Source organism: Staurois parvus, unplaced genomic scaffold (genome assembly GCF_062004578.1).
Source record: "Staurois parvus isolate SC_StPar_1 unplaced genomic scaffold, SC_StPar_1.0 ptg000286l, whole genome shotgun sequence".
Classification (NCBI taxonomy): domain Eukaryota; kingdom Metazoa; phylum Chordata; class Amphibia; order Anura; family Ranidae; genus Staurois; species Staurois parvus.
Genome location: NW_028318082.1, coordinates 781,287 through 800,622, shown reverse-complemented (window position 1 = coordinate 800,622; position 19,336 = coordinate 781,287). Strand labels below are relative to the sequence as shown.

The 19,336-nt window shown below is 44.7% G+C and overlaps 1 protein-coding gene across 1 annotated transcript in view; it reads left to right on the top strand.

The window, feature by feature from the left end:
- The window catches only part of PDGFRB (platelet derived growth factor receptor beta), a 221,729-nt gene that overhangs the window by 156,669 nt on the left and 45,724 nt on the right, over window positions 1-19,336 (top strand). Inside the window, exons 14-15 of the mRNA XM_089682130.1 lie at window positions 5,659-5,763; window positions 5,878-5,988. Of these exons, the coding sequence (XP_089538256.1) occupies window positions 5,659-5,763; window positions 5,878-5,988 (216 nt within the window). The remainder of the gene's footprint in view (window positions 1-5,658; window positions 5,764-5,877; window positions 5,989-19,336) is intronic.

The window sequence follows — 19,336 nt, the reverse complement described above, 5'->3', positions numbered from 1 at the left end:
TAGTGGAACCAATTGCTTTCAGAAGTCACCTAATTAGTACATAGAGTCCACCTGTGTATAATTTAATCTCAGTATAAATACAGCTGTTCCGTGAAGCCCTCAGAGGGTTGTTAGAGAACATTAGTGAACAAACACTATCATGAAGGCCAAGGAACACACCAGATAGGTCAGGGATAAAGTTGTGGAGACATTTAAATCAGGGTTAGGTTATAAAAAAAATCACAAACTTTGAACATCTCACGGAGATGCACAACTGCAAACCTACCAAGACATGGCCGTCCACCTAAACTGACAGGCCAGACAATGAGAGCATTAATCAGAGAAGCAGCCAAGAGGCCCATGGTAACTGTGGAGGAGCTGCAGAGATCCACAGCTCAGGTGGGAGAATCTGTCCACAGGACAACTATTAGTTTTGCACTCCACAAATCTGGCCTTTATGGAAGAGAAGAAAGCCATTGTTGGAAGAAAGCCATAAGAAGTCCAGTTTGCACAGCAAACATGTGGAAGACAGTGCTCTGGTTAGATGAGACCAAAATTTAACTTTTTAACCTAAAAGCAAAAGGCTATGTTTGGCAGAAAGCTAACACTGCACATCACCCTGAATACACCATCCCCACCGTGAAACATAGTGGTGGCAGCATCATGTTGTGGGTTGCTTTTTTTCAGCAGGAACAAGGAAGCTAGTCAGAGTTGATGGGAAGATGGATGGAGCCAAATACAGGGCAATCTTAGAAAAAAACATGTTAAAGTCTTCAAATGACTTGAGACTGGGGCAGAGGTTCGCCTTCCAGCAGGACAATGACCCCAAACATACAGCCAGAGCTACAATGGAATGGTTTAGATCAAAGCATATTCATGTGTTAGAATGGCCCAGTCACAGTCCAGACCTAAATCCAATTGAGAATCTGTGGCAAGACTTGAAAATTGCTGTTCACAGATGCTCTCCATCCAATCTGACAGAGCTTGAGCTATTTTGCAAAGAGAAATGGGCAACAATTTCACTCTCTAGATGTGCAAAGCTGGTAGAGACATCCCCAAAAAGACTTGCAGCTGTAATTACAGTGAAAGGTGGTTCTTGCCACACTGCACTTCACGCCACACTGTTCACATATTTATTTGTAAAAAATGTTAAAACCATTTATCATTTTCCTTCCACTTCACAATTATGTGACACTTTGTGTTGGTCTATTACATAAAATCCCAATAAAATACATTTACGTTTTTGGTTGTAATATGACAAAATGTGGAAACTTTCAAGGGGTATGAATACTTTTTCAAGGCACTGTATATATATCCACTTATATGTCACCCATGCTCTGTTGAATAGAAAGTTAACATATTTCTGTAAGATTACAGTATCTTTTAAACATATGGCTCTGTAACTGCATCATCTCCCACCTAAATTACACTCCAAATGTTAATATTCCCTAGCATATGCTGCATAGAAACTATCATTTTTAAATATAACTTTTCATAAGCTGTGTAATTTTAAATGACATTTCAATAATATTTAACTACCACCATTTTATGTTAAATCAACTTTAACATTTCAGAATTACAGCTGCGGTAGATGAGTCAATATTCGGCTTTTTTTACCTTTTTTGGGAAAGAGCCAGAGTCATTGTTAGCTGTGTTTTCCCATTTAAAGACAGAAACAATTGAGTACTGTCCGTGATACTTTTTTTATTTGCACTAACATACAATTTTGAGGACAAGCTTTCGGGGTATGTCCCCTTCTTCAAAGTCTAAACAGTACTATTACAAATCACAAAGTTTAACATAAAATACAAAGTTTCCCATTTAAAGGAAATCTATCATGAGAGAAACAAGGGGACTGTCTTTGCCTCCACTGGAAAAAGCTGGTTGCCTGGCTGTCATGTGGACCTGATGGCTTTGAAATAATCTGTTACAGAAAAATACAGGGGTTACCCTTAGTGACCTCCTTTAGAAAATGCTAGGCTCCTAAAATAAATCCACAATAACAGCTCCAATATTTTAATTATGGCAGGTTGCCTTTGAAGGTTCGCCTTTTGACCAAAAATAATAAGTGCACATTTTTGCAGGTAAAGAAATGTGCATTTATTATTTTTGGTTGTAGGAGTCTGTATAGCATTGCACCAGTGATCAGCAGATCGCTGGTGCCGTGCAGGACTCCTGCAGACCTGTCAGTATATCAGCTTGCCGTTTAGGATGTACAGCACCATGATAGTTCATTGCTCCGTGGTAGCTTCACAGCACCGTGGTAGTGGTCAGGACTTGTAGTTCACTAATTCACAGAACACTGTGGGTGGAACCCCGCACAGCAACACTGTTTTTAAAAAATGACAGCTTGTACAGAGAACTTCTCCCCGAACTTCTATCACAGGGAGGGGGGGCTGCAGTATTGGGAAAATGTTACATGTGCCACCCTAAAAATGGGTGGCACATGTAACATGTTCCCAGAGGTGAACCTATCCTTTAACACTGAACAGATGTAAGAGGCCCTGTAAACATTATTACATATTGAAATGTATTTTTAACCACTTCCTGCCAGCCATATGCATATGTGCGGCCTCTTGGCAGGTAGGCTTTAACGGCGAGTGGTCACATATATGCGTCCCTATGTAAACATTTTACTGTGCTGAGAGCTCCCAGCACAGTGACTGGCAGGCAGGGCTGTGAATAAGAGGGTACCACCAGTCCTCCTGTACGGGGCCCAGGCCAGCAGGAGTGCAAAGACTGCTAGATGTGGGCAGAGTGGGGGCAATTACTGGAACCGATCCCCTGTATGGCTCTCTGCAGCAGCTTCTTCTCCTCTCCCTCCTGCTGGCCATGTAGGGAATCAGTTCCAGTAATTGCCCCCCCCCCCAGCCACACCCATCACCCTCCCTGTGCACCATATGTTTCCCCTGCTGCCCAGACCCCCCTTTGTGCCCCCACTTCCACAGTGCTGCCAGCTTACCTCCTCTCCTTCCTACCAAGCACACAGTAGGATCCTTCAGGATGGAGTGTGGGGAAATATGTCACATTTACCAGCCCCTTTCTTTCCTGAATGAACACAATGAATGATATGTACTGATCACTAACTGTGTTCATTCATAACTGAAGCATAGTAATCCCTTTTTTTCCCTGTATGGGGCCCCGTGGTTTCTAATGGCAGCCCTGCTGGTAGGTATCGGAAAGCTCCCTATACATACTTGCGATTGGAAACTGATCATGTGACCACTGTAGCTGCCAATCATAGCGGTCACATGATTAGAATGCCCACCTCCACTTCCCAGCATTTGGAACCTCTTACAATGCCTGGAGGCAGTATCAGGAAGGGATAAAATACAAGCAGTGCAACTACCAAAATTTGACCTAGTGCAGTTCTTGTCCCTGAGCTTGGGTGTGAGAAGTTGAAGTAGTAGACGGGGCTAAACAGTCTGTGATGACAAGAACCATGATGATAAGAGTGACAGAGAGATGAGCTCATCACAGTGCTGCTTCTCCTTTCACTGCCCAGGTGGCAGATCTAGGATGACCTGGGCTCAGAGTAAGTGGGTTAATTGATCCTGCAGACCTACAGGCATCTTGTGGCAGAAAAGAAGTAGTGCAGGGAGAGAGCTGAAAATTGCAAAGAAAGATGCTTTTATTTGACCTTTTTAATGGGATATATATTTTTATATTGTACTGGCTCGAGTTCTGTTCTGTTCTGCTGGAGCGATTCTCATATCATGTTTTCATTGGCTTGTATCTTGCTCTCTCTTAGACATGTGGACCTTGTCAACTATGTGATGGCTGGGAACCCTGTGCTCTTAAAAATACTACAAGTGAATTTTTATTTCAATTTTTTTTTTTTGTCTCAAAAGTCGGAATTTTAGTCCTGTCACGAATATCTAGCAACATCGTGCATGACACAGCCCAACTGTTTCTGCATTTAATGTTACATTGTTCGTACTCTGCATATTGGTGTATAATAATAATAATACACTTGTCATCAACTCTTCACACATTCCAGAACAAGTTTACTAAACGCTATACTGACTCATTAGTGGTTTTATTGCCGGCTGCTCGTTATGCTTTATTACCATTGGAAAAAGAGACAGCACATAGCTACATAATGGGAATGCAAATTGCTTCTTTGCAGTTAGATGGCAATAGTAAAACGAAACTGAAGTCATCATTTAAATGTGCTGCAAATTAAACTGTGGAACAGTGACTAGGCAAAGAGTGCCCTCGCGTGGTTATTAGTGAGCATGGTGATGAGCCAGTAAGATTTAAATGAATTCTAATAGGACTAGCTGCATAATTTGTATTTTTAATTTATATACAACCCCCTTAAACCACCAATACCATACTTTTCAATAAAAAAAATAAATGTAAATTATTCAGTTATTCAATGGTAAAAAAAAACACAAAAAATAAACATAAGGGTCTTCAAGTAGGCCCCTACCATACCACACAGCTTTCTAGGTTGAGAAAGAGTGACATCTTTAAGCAAAAAATATAGGGAATGGACACACCCCTGCCAATTCCCTTTACGAGGACCATGAAAAATGAATATGCAAAACAATGTCTGGCTAAAAGGCATGTGAAGTCAAAACATCTTCTCATAGTTTTCAACAGAGTGGTGAAGGGATAGAACCCTTATAAGATCTCTACTGTGACCTGGAGAACCGTTAGAGAGATTTGCCTCTTACTTTGTGTCCCTCTTCCTGTCTGTATGTGCCCAGGTAGTCTGGATCCCATGGAGATCCACACTCCTCTTTCCATGGGATCCACACCACCTGGGCACATACAGACACTTTTGGACAAGTGTATTGGGGATTTCCAAGATGATTAAATCCTGTCAAAACAGACGTTGAACTACCTGATGCATTCAATTGTGCTTTGTTGGCCCTTTTAGTTCTTCTTCTAACATCTTGGGTCCACATGACTCCTTGAGGCTGCTTGTTGGGTATTCTGGTCTGCTTTGGTGCTTGGTGATCCAGAGGGAGTGTGGTTGTATCATGTTTATTCATTATTTAAGTGATTATGATATTCAGCCATGTACCCTGAAGAAGATCTAGACTCTTTTGATCAAAACACGTTGGAGCTGCCACCTGGATATTTTATTGAATGAGTTTGATCAACTATATTTTATAAGGCTATGTGTATATTGTGTGGTGGATATATCATACTGGAACTACATATCTTAGGGTATTCCTAATGTTTATGCTTTTAACCATGTATAAATAAAATTACTTCTTTTAAAGATGTTTAATGTTTGGTTACTGCCTCAAAGTCCCAAGGGGTATTAGTAGTGAGTGTTAATAGTTCAGGGATGTGGCAGCTGCATGCTCTTCTAGGGGGTTCCTCCTTCTAGAATCTCTGTCAGTGTTTTTTTTATTCCTACCTGTGTCTTCAGTGGTGAGATTCATCCTCTCTTTTAGTTTTGGTGTCAAGAGGCCTGAAAGCAAGTAATCTGTTTTGATTACAACTGTCTAATGGTGCAAACAAAAATTAATCCATGTGCTTAGTATATAAATCCCTAATATTGCTAATAAATAAAACAGTAATAATACTTCTACAGGTGCCTCTGCACACCCAATGTGAGGATCTTTTCTCCCACCAAAGCAATCCTGTACACACTTCTACTTCACTGAAAAAATAAATCCATTGATGCCATTGAGAAGGACTATTTATTTTGTTTTACAGGTCGAACCCTTGGCTCTGGTGCATTTGGTAGAGTTGTTGAAGCTACAGCTCACGGATTAGGCCACGCTCAGTCCACCACAAAAGTAGCTGTGAAGATGCTAAAATGTGAGTTGTCTTTCTGACAGTAATCATGAGATCAAAATATAAAATCTGTTATGTCTAAATTTTCTAGGAATATGGATGTTTATTTACACATATATCACTGATGTATTTTCACAGCCACTGCCAGGAGTAGTGAGAAGCAAGCTCTCATGTCTGAGCTGAAGATCATGAGTCATCTAGGTCCACACCTAAATATCGTCAACTTGTTAGCTGCATGTACAAAAGGAGGTAATTTATAATGTTCTATTGCTTATATGGGTCTTCTTTTGTACACTCCAGGACTTCAAGAATGTATTTTAGCAAGTGACACAGACATGTTGTAACTCATAGCATCTACAGAAGATGCTAGCACTAGACTGCTTTAGCCTAATATCTGTTTAAAAGGTCAGTCCACTCAAAACAAACACTTCAGGGAGCATGCTTTGATGATGGCTACACGAAGATGTATAATCTGGGGACTCCTGCATTGGCCCAGATGACCACTAAAAGGACCCAAATTTCACTACTTATCAGTTTACTATTTGAAAAGCAGCAAGAGAGGAACTCAGATTCTACTGATCCTCCCAATCCCATAAAATTATATAGGAGCCTTTATTCATAAAACTGGAAACTGTGAGGCCAATTCACGCTCGCCCAATATGGTGCTAAAGCGAGAGGCGTTAGAGACCTCCTCACCACTGATAAACACATGGCCTTGGGTTGTTCCCTTGGTCATCATGATTTCTCCACCTAGCACAGCAGTCTTCAAACTGAGGCCAGATGCGGCATTTTGTCCATCTTTTTTCGGGCTCTTGGGGCACTAATTATCCCAATGATAAAAGGCAGTATTCTTTCCACCAACACCAATAATAAGGCACCATTCTTTTCACTGAAACCATCAGTGGAGCATTATTCCTCCCACTGCCAACAGTAATTAGGCACTATTCCTCCCACTGACACCAGTGATGGGGCACTATTTCTCCCACTGACATCAATGATGCGGCTGTATTCCTCCCATGGATATAAACAATTGAGCACTATTCCTCCCACTGATACCAATGATGGGGCTCTATTCCTCCCATGAATATAAAATATTGAGCACTATTCCTCCCAATGGCACAAATGATAGGGCATTATTCTTCCAACCAATACAATGATGTGGCACTATTCCTCCTCCTACTGAGCACAGGCACTGTGTAATTTATTTATTCCCATTGACCACCAAGCCTAAAACATTGTCTAATCCCACTGATTCTGTAATAATTATTGTTCCTTGTGAGTTGGCATAAAAGGTTTTGACACGCTGCAGGTTTTTTCCTGCATATACTGGGGAGCACTACCTCTACAGGTCTTGCACTATCGAATGGTACATACTCTGTCCTTGTGAGCCAGTGTACACTTTTTTTGCAACGCCGCAGGCTGGTCCTGCACATATGAGAGAGCACTATATCTTTGGTTATTTGCAATACTGATGGGATGAATGACAGAATTGGGCATATTTGTCTTTGAAGCCCTATATTATATCTATTGTGCTAATACAAAGAGGAAACATAATACGATCTGGATATTGAGACATTCCATGTGTTCCTTGATGTGGACACAGTGATCCGTATCCCCCTTTCTCTTTTTTTCTGGGATGTCCCCCATGATATCCTTTGGATACATTCCATCAAGTATAACTAGGAGGTGGTGTGTGCTAACCTGAAGGTTTACACACTTCATGTGATCTGGGATGTGCCCTTGTGATTTGAGGAATTTTTGGGGGGTTCTGCTGTCTGGGTTCGGTCAGCCCCTAGTCATATGAGGCTATACTCTGAAGCACCATGTTTTTTAATCAACCATTCTTTTTGCACTTACATGTACTATGACGTCATCCATATGCAGAGTTCTTCTTTTTTCCCTGAGAAAGGAGTGGAGTCACTCTGAAATGCATTGGATCAATTAGAATAGTATCTCTGCAGTTGTGTACATTAATGGTGATACCATAATATACAGTGGGGCAAAAAAGTATTTAGTCAGCCACCAATTGTGCACGTTCTCCCACTTAAAAAGATGAGAGAGGCCTGTAATTGGCATCATAGGTAGACCTCAACTATGAGAGACAAAATGAGAAAAAAAATCCAGACAATCACATTGGCTGATTTGGAAAGAATTTATTTGCAAATTATGGTGGAAAATAAGTATTTGGTCAATATCAAAAGTTCATCTCAATACTTTGTTATATATCCTTTGTTGGCAATGACAGAGGTCAAACGTTTCCTGTAAGTCTTCACAAGGTTGGCACACACTGTTGCTGGCATGTTGGCCCATTCCTCCATGCAGATCTCCTCTAGAGCAGTGATGTTTTGGGGCTATCGCTGGGCAACACGGACTTTCAACTCCCTCCAAAGGTTTTCTATGGGGTTGAGATCTGGAGACTGGCTAGGCCACTCCAGGACCTTGAAATGCTTCTTACGAAGCCACTCCTTTGCTGCCCGGGCTGTATGTTTGGGATCATTGTCATGTTGGAAGACCCAGCCACGTTTCATCTTCAATGCCCTTGCTGATGGAAGGAGGTTTGCACTCAAAATCTTACGATACATGGCCCCATTCATTCTGTCCTGTACATGGATCAGTCGTCCTGGTCCCTTTGCAGAGAAACATCCCCAAAGCATGATGTTGCCACCCCCATGCTTCACAGTAGGTATGGTGTTCTTTGGATGCAACTCAGCATTCTCTCTCCTCCAAACATGACAAGTTGTGTTTCTACCAAACAGTTCTATTTTGGTTTCATCTGACCATATGACATTCTCCCAATCCTCTTCTGGATCATTCAAATGCTCTCTAGCAAACTTCAGACGGGCCCGGACATATACTGGCTTAAGCAGGGGGACACGTCTGGCACTGCAGGATCTGAGTCCCTGGCAGCGTAGTGTGTTACTGATGGTAGCCTTTGTTACGATGGTCCCAGCTCTCTGCAGGTCATTCACTAGGTCCCCCCGTGTGGTCTTGGGATTTTTGCTCACCATTCTCGTGATCATTTTGACCCCACGGGGTGAGATCTTGCACGGAGCCCCAGATCGAGGGAGATTATCAGTGGTCTTGTATGTCTTCTATTTTCTAATTATTGCACCCACAGTTGATTTGTTCACACCAAGCTGCTTGCCTATTGCAGATTTAGTCTTCCCAGCCTGGTGCAGGTCTACAATTTTGTTTCTGGTGTCCTTTGACAGCTCTTTGGTCTTCACCATAGTGGAGTTTGGAGTGTGACTGTTTGAGGTTGTGGACAGGTGTCTTTTATACTGATAACAAGTTCAAACAGGTGCCATTGATACAGGTAATGTGTGCAGGACAGAGGAACCTCTTAAAGAAGAAGGTACAGGTCTGTGAGAGCCAGAAATCTTGCTTGTTTGTAGGTGACCAAATACTTATTTTCCACCATAATTTGCAAATAAATTCTTTCCAAATCAGCCAATGTGATTGTCTGGATTTTTTTTCTCATTTTGTCTCTCATAGTTGAGGTCTACCTATGATTCCAATTACAGGCCTCTCTCATCTTTTTAAGTGGGAGAGCTTGCACAATTGGTGGCTGACTAAATACTTTTTTGCCCCACTGTATATTTTTTTATGGTCAGTAAAACACAGTCATACTGGGTATCCTTATCATGTAATTGTGTATTCTGATTTTGATGCTGTACTATGACTCTGAATGATTTTTGTATTGTATGTCTATGTGTCAACAACTTTTTACAAATAAAAGTTTGTATCTTTTTAAATACTTTCCTGGTACTATTCTAGCCTTCAAAGTCCCAAGTCCTAGGGAGTCCTTCCTTTTTCTCCCAACTATGTGGGACATTGAGGGTATGTTCTCTGCATGAAAGAAGTGCTTAAAAGAGATCTAGACTCTGTGACACGTCCACTAACAAAGCAGTGAACGACCAGCATTTCTACAAATAAATTCTCTGGTCCCACAGAGAAAACCTAGAGGACCAGCAGATGTAAGAAAGTTCACTTCAGGGAAATACCTGAGGCAATGAGTCAAGCAGACTTCCTACCCAGGGTCCAGTGGGTCATTTTGTAGATGCAGAACCAGCTGACAATTTTGTATGTCACTCAGGGATTCGAAAAGTGAGATCTCTGTGCTTGGATTTCTGGGTCTGAACACCTGCTGTAATTCTCCCCGTTGAGGTTATTTTTCCATTTATAGCAAAGAGAATAAGTAGTAAGGAATCATGGCAGAGTGATCTCACAGTCTCCAATAAAGAAACTTGGAACTCTGTACAACTAAAATATTGATCCTGGGTGGACTGACCCAATTAGTGTTCTCAGTTTCAACGGTCCATTCTTGTCTTATAAGATAAATGAGATGCAGTTTCTTCTCTCCTAAAACAATGTTCAGTGCTAGCTACTGCCAGTAAACTGCAAGCTGCTGGGGATGATCCTAAATGGGTAACATGGTGGAGGTCTGTGAACTGCTAAACAAGAACTACGCAATGCAAAAAAGGGAAAGCATGTTTCCTGCTCTCTATTGAAATTGGGGAAATTCTTCTGAAAAGTCAGTACGCTTGAAAGAAAAACCATGCACCGCTACTAATGCTGACATAGCATGCTGGGGTGAGTCAGTATAAACCACAGTTCATTTTGCAAAATTTTAAATCAAGATGGATTAGGATTTAAAGTGGTTCTAAAGACAGAAGGCTTTTTACCCGCAGCCCCCCCCCCCAATGCTTACCTGAGCCCAATCATGATCCAGTGAGAGCTCTCCTGGGTCTCTCACTCCTCTCTGGCTACTGCTGTCAATCAAAGCCAGTGAGGAGGGAATGGGGGGCAGGATGGAGTTACGCTCTGTGTGTCCCATAGACACAGAAAGCTGAATCGGGAGTGAGCACGCAGGAGTGCCCCCAGAGCAAGCTGCATATTCTAGGGGTACTTGGCAAGGGAGGGGTGCCAGAAGGGGTGCCAGAAGTGCACCCGTGCTGCTACATGGCAGCACGGGTGCGCAAAATCACGTATATATTTATGTTCCTACCCGCGCTGCCATTCGCTACTGTGGATGTCAATGTCCGGATCCCGACCAGTGATTACCCGCCAGCACCTGTTGATTACCAACAATCACCGATGGGGAGGATGATGTTTTGTTCACAAACAGTCTTCCTCCCTGTCAGCTTGGACACACTGCTCAGGATGACTGTGCACAAAAAAATCCCAATATCTATACCGCCATTTGTAAATGCTATAACTTTCACATAAACTAATTAATTTACACGTACTGTATTGGGATTTTTTTAGCAAAGACATGTAGCAAAATACATTTTGCCCTATATTTATGACTGAATTCGATTTTTAAAATTTTTTACTGGACATATTTGTAAGCAAAAAGGTTTTTTACTCAAAATTGTCGGTCGTTTTTTGCTTATAGTGTAAAAAATTAAAAAACGCGCAGGTGACCAAATACCAAGAAAGCTCAATTAGTGGGAAAAAAGGGACTTAAATTTCACCTGGGTGCAGTGTTGCATGACCGCGCAATAGTCAGTTAAAGTAACGCAGCGCCATAATGCAAAAAATGGTCTGGTCAGGAAGGGGGGTAAATCCTCTGGAGAGCAAATGATTAATGGTCAATATTATTATTATTATTATACAGTGTTTATATAGCGCCAAAGGGTTTGCTTAGCGCTGTACATTAGCGAGGGGGACAGAACATGAGACAATACAGTACAATACAATACACAAGGGGTTCGAGGGCCCTGCTCTTTCGAGCTTACAATCTAGGTGGGGTAGGCTTCCCTGAAGAGATGGGCTGAAGGTAAGGAGGGTAGGTGACAGTCTGATGGATTGGGGTAGGGAGATCCAGAGGAAGGAAGAAGTCCTGGAGAAGTCCTGAAGTCAGGCGTGGGAGGAGGAGACCAGAGAGCTGGAGAGTAGGAGGTCCTGTGAGGAGCGAAGGGCACGGGTAGGGTGGTATTTGGGTATCAGGTCAGTTAGGTAGTTTGGGGCAGCATTGTGAATGGCTTTGTATGTCAGAGTTAGTAATTTGAATTTAATGCATTGGGCAATCGGGAGCCAGTGAAGGGATTGGCAGAGGGGGGTGGCAGATGTGGAGCTGTTGGTGAGGTGGATGAGCCTAGCCACTGAGTTCAGGATAGTCTGGAGTGGGGATAGCATTTGTTTGGGTAGGCCAGTGAGAAGGGAGTTGCAGTAGTCCAGGCGTGAGATAATGAGGGAGTCTATGAGTTGTTTAGTAGTGTCTAGGGTGAGGAACGTACGTATCTTGGATATGTTGCGGAGGTGGAGCCTGCATGACTTTGATAGTGATTGGACATGAGGTTGGAAGGAAAGGTTTGAGTCCAGGGTGACACCCAGGACTTTGGCGTGTGGGGTGGGATTGATGGCGGCGTTGCTAATCGTGATGGAGAGGATGGGGGGGGGGGGCGTGGGCAGGGGGGAAAAGTAGGAGCTCGGTTTTGGACAGGTTTAACTTGAGGAAATGGAGCGACATCCAGTCTGATATGTCGTTCAGGAGGTGGGCGATGCGGGCGGAGAGAGAGGGGGTGAGGTGAGGGGTGGAGAGGTAAATTTGTGTGTTGTCGGCATAGAGGTGATAGTTGAAGCATGGGAGTTTATCAGTTTGCCAAGGGAGGAGGTTTAAATGGAGAAGAGGAGAGGTCCAAGGACAGAGTCTTGGGGGACTCCAACAGAGAGGGGGAGGTGGCAGCGTTATAGGTAACGCTGAAGGAGCGTTGGGATAGGTAGGAGGAGAGCCAGGATAGAGCAGCATCCCTGATGCCAAAGGAGTGCAGTTTAGTAAGGAGGAGGGGGTGGTCAACGGTATCGAAGGCCGCGGAGAGGTCGAAGAGCAGGAGGACTGAGTAGTGGCCATTAGCTTTGGCGGTTAGCAGGTTGTTAGTGATTTTAAGTAGGGCGGTTTCGGTGTAGTGTAGGGGACGGAAGTCAGATTGTAGTGGATCAAGGAGGTTGTTATCAGTGAGGTGGGGGCTTAGGCGATTGTAGGCTAAGCGCTCAAGGAGCTTGGAAGTGAATGGCAGCAGGGAGATGGGTCTAAGGTTGTTTAGGTCAGTGGGGTCAAGGGAGGGTTTTTTGAGTATGGGGGTGATGTATGCGTGCTTTAGGGGGAGGGAAATGCATCAGTAGAGAGGGAGAGATTGAAGATGTGGGTGAGGGAGCGATTGATGGAGGAGTGGGGTGACTGGAGGAATTGTGAGGGGATAGGGTTCAGGGGGCAGATGGTGAGGCGGGCTTCAGTGAAGACCTTAGTGACCTCCTCGGTGGTAGCAGTGCTGAAGGAGCGGAGTGTTGTGGAGGTTATAGTGTGTGGGGCATTAGGTATGGTGGGGGGCAGTGCGGTTGCGAGGTCAGAGGAGGGGAGAGTTGAGGGGGTGATGGAGGGAGGGAGGCTAGATGGAGAGGTAGATTGCGAATTCACAATGTCCTTACGGATTGCGTCAATCTTGTTTTTGAAATGATTGGCAATCTCTTGGGCGGTGAGTGAGGTGCTGAGTGGAGGTGGGGGGTGAGAGAGCAGGGATTTGAAAGTGGAGAAGAGTCGGCGAGGACAGGTGGAGAGGGTGTTGATGAGGGTTACAAAATATGCTTGCTTGGCAGCATGGAGGGAGGTGGTGTAGGTGAGGAAGGCGGATTTGTAGAGGGAGAACGCTCGAGGGGATCTGGATTTATGCCATAATCGCTTCAGCGCGCGACTGCGTTGTTTGAGACATTTTGTATGGTCGTTCTGCCAGGGTTGAAGCGGTCGGGGTCTGATGTTACGCATGGTTAGGGGTGCCAGGGAGTCTAGGGCAGCTGACAGTGAGTCGTTGTACGCAGTAGTGGCCAGGTCAGGGCATGTCAGTGGAAGGATACTGTCGTACAGACGGTCAGCTGCCGAGTGGAGATGGGCCGAGTTTAGGTTGCGGAGGTTACGGCTGGTGAAGGTTTGACGCTTTGGGGGGGGGGTTAGAGGAGGGGGAGATAGAAAACGTGAGAAGGTGGTGGTCAGAGAGGGGGAAGGGTGTGTTAGTGGAGTTGTGGAGGGTGCAGAGGTGGGAGAAAACGAGGTCCAGGGTGTTCCCATCGGTGTGGGTGGAGGACTGTGTGCACTGTGTGAGCGCGAAAGAGGAGGTTAGGAGGGGGAGTTGGGAAGTAGCCGGGTTGTTGACGTTGATGGGGATATTGAAATCCCCGAGGATGATGATCGGTAGCTCAGAGGAGAGGAAGAAGGGAAGCCAGGCAGCAAAGTCGTCCAGGAAGAGGGATACGGATCCAGGAGGCCGATAGATCACCGCAATCCTCAGGGGGGTGGGAGAGAAGAGCCAGATTCAGTGGGCCTCGAAGGAGGAGAAGGATAGGGAGGGGGGTTAGGGAGGACCTGGAAGGTGCTCAGCGGTGACAGGAGCATGCCAACCCCACCACCTCTGCGACCACTCGGTCTGAGTGAGTGGGTCCAGACGAGGCCTCCGTAGGTGAGTGCTGCAAGGGAGGTGGAGTCAGTGGCTTGGATCCAGGTTTCAGTGACCGCTAGGAGGTTGAGGGAGTGGGAAACAAAGAGGTCATGGATGGCGGTGAGCTTGTTGCAAAGCGAACGGGCGTTCAGGAGTGAAACCGAGAGAGGAGGGGTGGATGCGGGGAGGAGGGGGACGGGTATGGGGTTGAGGGGGTTGCGGCGGCTGGCGGGAGCAGGAGGGTGCCTAGAGGGGGAGTGGGGAGGTGGGGGGCCAGGGTTCGGGGAGATGTCCCCAGCGGTTAGGAGAAGGAGAAGGGTGAGGAAGGTGGCATGGGAATGGGATGTGCAGGAGCGTGTGGATCTGTTAATGGTGGCATGTGGGTCGGCGGGAGAGTGGAGTATCAGGAGGAGGTGGTGAGAGCCGTAGTGGGGAGAAGGAAGAAGTGAAGGAGCAATGTAGAGCTGTTTTGGGGGAGTAGGGGGGTAGAGGGAGGCAATTTTTGGAATGGAGGAGAGGAATACGAGGAGGAGGAGTGCAGATGGCATGTTAGGGTGAGCGGAGTGCTGGTCAGATGGGGGGGGTGAGAGGTTTCATATCAGGGCATGATGATGCGGAGAGTCTGTCATGTCATGGCGGAATTCATCTGTGTCCATCTGTAGGAGGAGAGTGGGAGTGGTGGGCGGGTGGGTCAGCAGCTGGCTAGTTGCAGTCTGTGGGTACTGTAGGCCGGTGTCCGTGGGTGCTGTGGCACGGCGTTGGTGGGTACAGTGGCTCGGCGACTGGACGAGCTGTAGGGTGCGGTGCCTGGGGGTGTTGTAGGGCACAGCGTCTGGGGATGCTGACGGCTCGGTGTCTGGACGAGCTGTAGGGCGCGGCGTCTGGGGATGCTGACAGCTTGGTGCCTGGAGGTGCTGTAGGCCCGGCATCGGGAGGTGCTGGAGGCTCGGCGCCGGGAGGTGCTGAAGGCCCCGTGTCATGAGGTGTTGAAGGCCCGGCATCAGGAGGTTTTGAGGCCCGGCGTCAGGAGGTGTTGATGCCCGGCGTCAGGAGGTGATGAAGGCCCGGCGTCTGGAGGTGCTAAAGGCCTGGCGTCAGGAGGTGCTGAAGGCCCGGCGTCAGGAGGTGCTGAAGGCCCGGCGTCAGGAGGTGCAGAAGGCCTGGCGTCAGGAGGTGCAGAAGGCCCGGCGTCAGGAGGTGCAGAAGGCCCGGCGTCAGGAGGTGCAGAAGGTCCGGAGTCAGGGGGTGCTGAGGGCCCGGCGTCAGGGGGTGTCAAAGGCCCGGCATCAGGAAGTGCCAAAGGCCCGGCGTCAGGAGATGGCGCAGGCCGACGTCTGGAGGTGGTGTAGGCCGATGTCTAGAGGTGGAGTGGGCTAGGCACTGGCAGGCGCAGCAGGGCCCAGCGTCAGTGGGACGCCGTGGGCCAGTACATGTGGATGCTGCGGGCCAGTGAATGAGGGTGCTAAGGGGCCCAGCGTCTGTGGGAGCAGTAGGATCCGGCAATCGGAGCTGTGCGGTGGCAGGGGCGCGACTGTGCGGTCCACGGTGGGGAGCAGGGAAGCAGATGTGGAGCCGGTGGCGGCCTACCCTCTCGTTGCCAGTGGGGGTGGTTGCTGCTTCCCTTCTCTCTGCGGTGGCTGTAGGTAGGGGAGGCAGTGGTGGTAGCTCTCCTCTCGCTGGCACGGACGGTGGCGTCCTGGTTTAGGCGTTGGGCAGCAGCGGGGCTTAGAAGGCAGCGGTAGGCCGCAGGGGACAGGACGTCCAGTACCCCTCCTGGGCGATGGCAGGAGCGGCTGGTGAGGGTACCGACGGGGGAGGTGGTGGCGCCCCCTCTGGAGCTGGGTTACGTCCCCTCTGGAGCGGGGCATCCCGGTCGGCCACAGTCCTCCGTGGTTCGCCGCAGCCAATATGGGGCTTACAGTATGTATAAGAAACTCATGTGACCATTACTGGAAAAGACAACATTTAACATCCTGAGCAATACTGTATCTACTACACCAAAACAAGGGACTGTGATGTCTTTAGGGTCCACAAATCTAGATGGGTCTGTCTTGAAATTATTTCTCCCCTTGCTTCTGATTGATGTAAGGCTGGCCATACACTATATAATTTTCTTACAACTTTCTGTCCAATTTCTGCCCAATTTCTTTTAGATTTACCTTCAACTATGTAGTTCAAGAGCTTGCCTAAATGAAAGTATTATTTAGGTTTGACCTCATATGATATGGTTTTTGGTAAATCTAAAGCAAATTTCTCAAGAAAATTGTATAATGTATGGCCAGCCTAAGGATGCTTTTTCATTGTATCGTATTGTGGACATTTTCTGACAATTTAGCTGAAAATATTCAATAATTCTTATTGTATGGTTGTTTTTCCTTTACTGTCTAAAGTAGTCTATACATCTTTGGTAATATTACCTTAGTTCAAATAGAGGCAAGTTTCCACAGAAAACTTTTACCTCTTAAAGGAGGATTTGTTGCCTCCTTTAAGAACTCATGCATAGAAAAAATACCATTATTAAAGGTGTCTGTCTTTTTTTTACACCCAAGAAAGCAGCTGTAAGTTATCTAATGTGCATATGCATTTTTATTAAAAAATGCCCCAAACTTGTTTTTATAGAGGAGCTTTTTAATTTTTTAGTTAGTTTAATTTATGGCTTTATATGCATACATGTGCTTAAACACACATAAACTCACACATATGCATATAAATTTATTCCAGTGGCTAGAATAAATGAATATTCAAGCCAATAGTATAAATTTACACTTATACACTCCTAAACACTATATACATGTCAACACGCATAAACACACATTCACATGCGACATAAGAGGCATTTGTCTGCCAACTTCAGGCAGCATATATGGAGCATAAATTCATACATAGTTACATAGTTAGTCTGGCTGAAAAAATACAAAAATCCATCCAGTTCAACCATAAAAAAAAAAAAAATTATAATCCTATACCCACAGTTGATCCAGAGGAAGGCAAAAAACCCAGCAAAGCATTATCCAATTTGCTCCTGCAGTGAAAAAAATTCCTTCCTGATCCCCCGAGAGACAATCGGATATTCCCTGGATCAACTTTACCTATAAATGTTAGTATCCAGTTATATTCTGTGTATCTAAGAAAGAATTCTGGCCTTTTTTAAAGCAATCCACTGAGCTGGCCAGAACCAACTTTTGAGGGAGTCTATTCCACATTTTCACAGCTCTCACTGTGAAGAAACCTTTCCGTGTTTGGAGATTAAATGTCTTTTCCTCCAGACATAGAGTGCCCCCTTGTCCTCTGTGATGACCTCAGGGTGAATAGCTCTACATCGAGTTCACTATATGAACCACTGATGTATTTATACATGTTGATCATATCCCTCCTCAATCTCCTCTTCTCAAGAGATAATAAATTCAGTTCCTCTAATCTTTCCTCATACCTGATCTCCTCCATGCCTCTTATCAGTTTGGTTGCCCTTCTCTGTACTTTCTCCAGTTCCCCAATGTTCTTTTTGTGAATTGATGCCCAAAACTGAACTGCATATTCCAGATGAGGTCTTACTAATGATTTGTACAGGGGTAATATGATATCTCTCTCTCTGGAGTCTATACCTCTTTTAATACAAGAGAGGATTTTGCTTGCTTTAGAAACCGCAGCTTGGCATTGCATGCCATTATTAAGCTTGTGATCTACCAGAACTCCCAGATCCTTCTCCACCATTGACTCCCCCAGTTGTACTCCCCCTAGTATGTATGATGCATGCATATTCTTAGCCCCCAAGTGCATAGCCTTACATTTATCAACATTAAACCTCATTTGCCACATACGCACTTGTACATGTAGCCATAGTGTTAGAAAGAGCTTTTTCATCCCATAGATACATAGTTTTGCCCTGACCACAAGATACAATAATGGATTTGTCTCTGCTGGTGGCATATGGTATTGCAGTGCAGACAGTCAAATACACTTGTAGGCTCCTTAATTCTGAATGGCTGGAATTTCTCGAACAAAACTGTTTACAATTAACCACTTGAGCCCCAGAGGATTTACCCCCCTTAATGACCAGGCCTTTTTTTGCTGTTTGGCGCTGCACTAATTCAAATGATAATTGCGCGGTCATGCAATGCTGTACCCAAACAAAATTTACGTCCTTTTCTTCACACAAATGGAGCTTTCTTTTGGTGGTATTTGATCACCTGTGCGCTTTTTATTTTCTGCGCTATAAACAAAAAAAACACGAAAATTTTGAAAAAAAACAATTTTTTCTACTTTCAGCTATAAAAAATATATCGTAAACTCAAAGTTAGTCATAAATTTAAGCCAAAATGTATTCTGCTACATGTTTTTGGTAAAAAAAATCCCAATAAGTGTATATTGATTGCTTTGTGTGAACGTTATAGCGTCTACAAACTATGGTATAGATACTGTAATTTATGCCTTTTTTTGCTATACAGCGCTGCACTAATTCAAATGATAATTGCGCGGTCATGCAATGCTGTACCCAAACAAAATGTACGTCCTTTTTTTCACACAAATAGAGCTTTCTTTTGGTGGTATTTGATCACCTGTGCGCTTTTTATTTTCGGCGCTATAAACAAAAAAACACGAAAATCTTGAAAAAAAAACAATTTTTTCTACTTTCAGCTATAAAAAATATATCGTAAACTCAAAGTTAGTCATAAATTTCAGCCAAAATGTATTCTGCTACATGTTTTTGGTAAAAAAAATCCCAATAAGTGTATATTGATTGCTTTGTGTGAACATTATAGCGTCTACAAACTATGGTATAGATACTGTAATTTATGCCTTTTTTTGCTATACAGCGCTGCACTAATTCAAATGATAATTGCGCGGTCATGCAATGCTGTACCCAATCGAAATTTACGTCCTTTTTTTCACACAAATAGAGCTTTCTTTTGGTGGTATTTGATCACCTGTGCGCTTTTTATTTTTGGCGCTATAAACAAAAAAACACGAAAATCTTGAAAAAAAAACAATTTTTTCTACTTTCAGCTATAAAAAATATATCGTAAACTCAAAGTTAGTCATAAATTTCAGCCAAAATGTATTCTGCTACATGTTTTTGGTAAAAAAAATCCCAATAAGTGTATATTGATTGCTTTGTGTGAACGTTATAGCGTCTACAAACTATGGTATAGATACTGTAATTTATG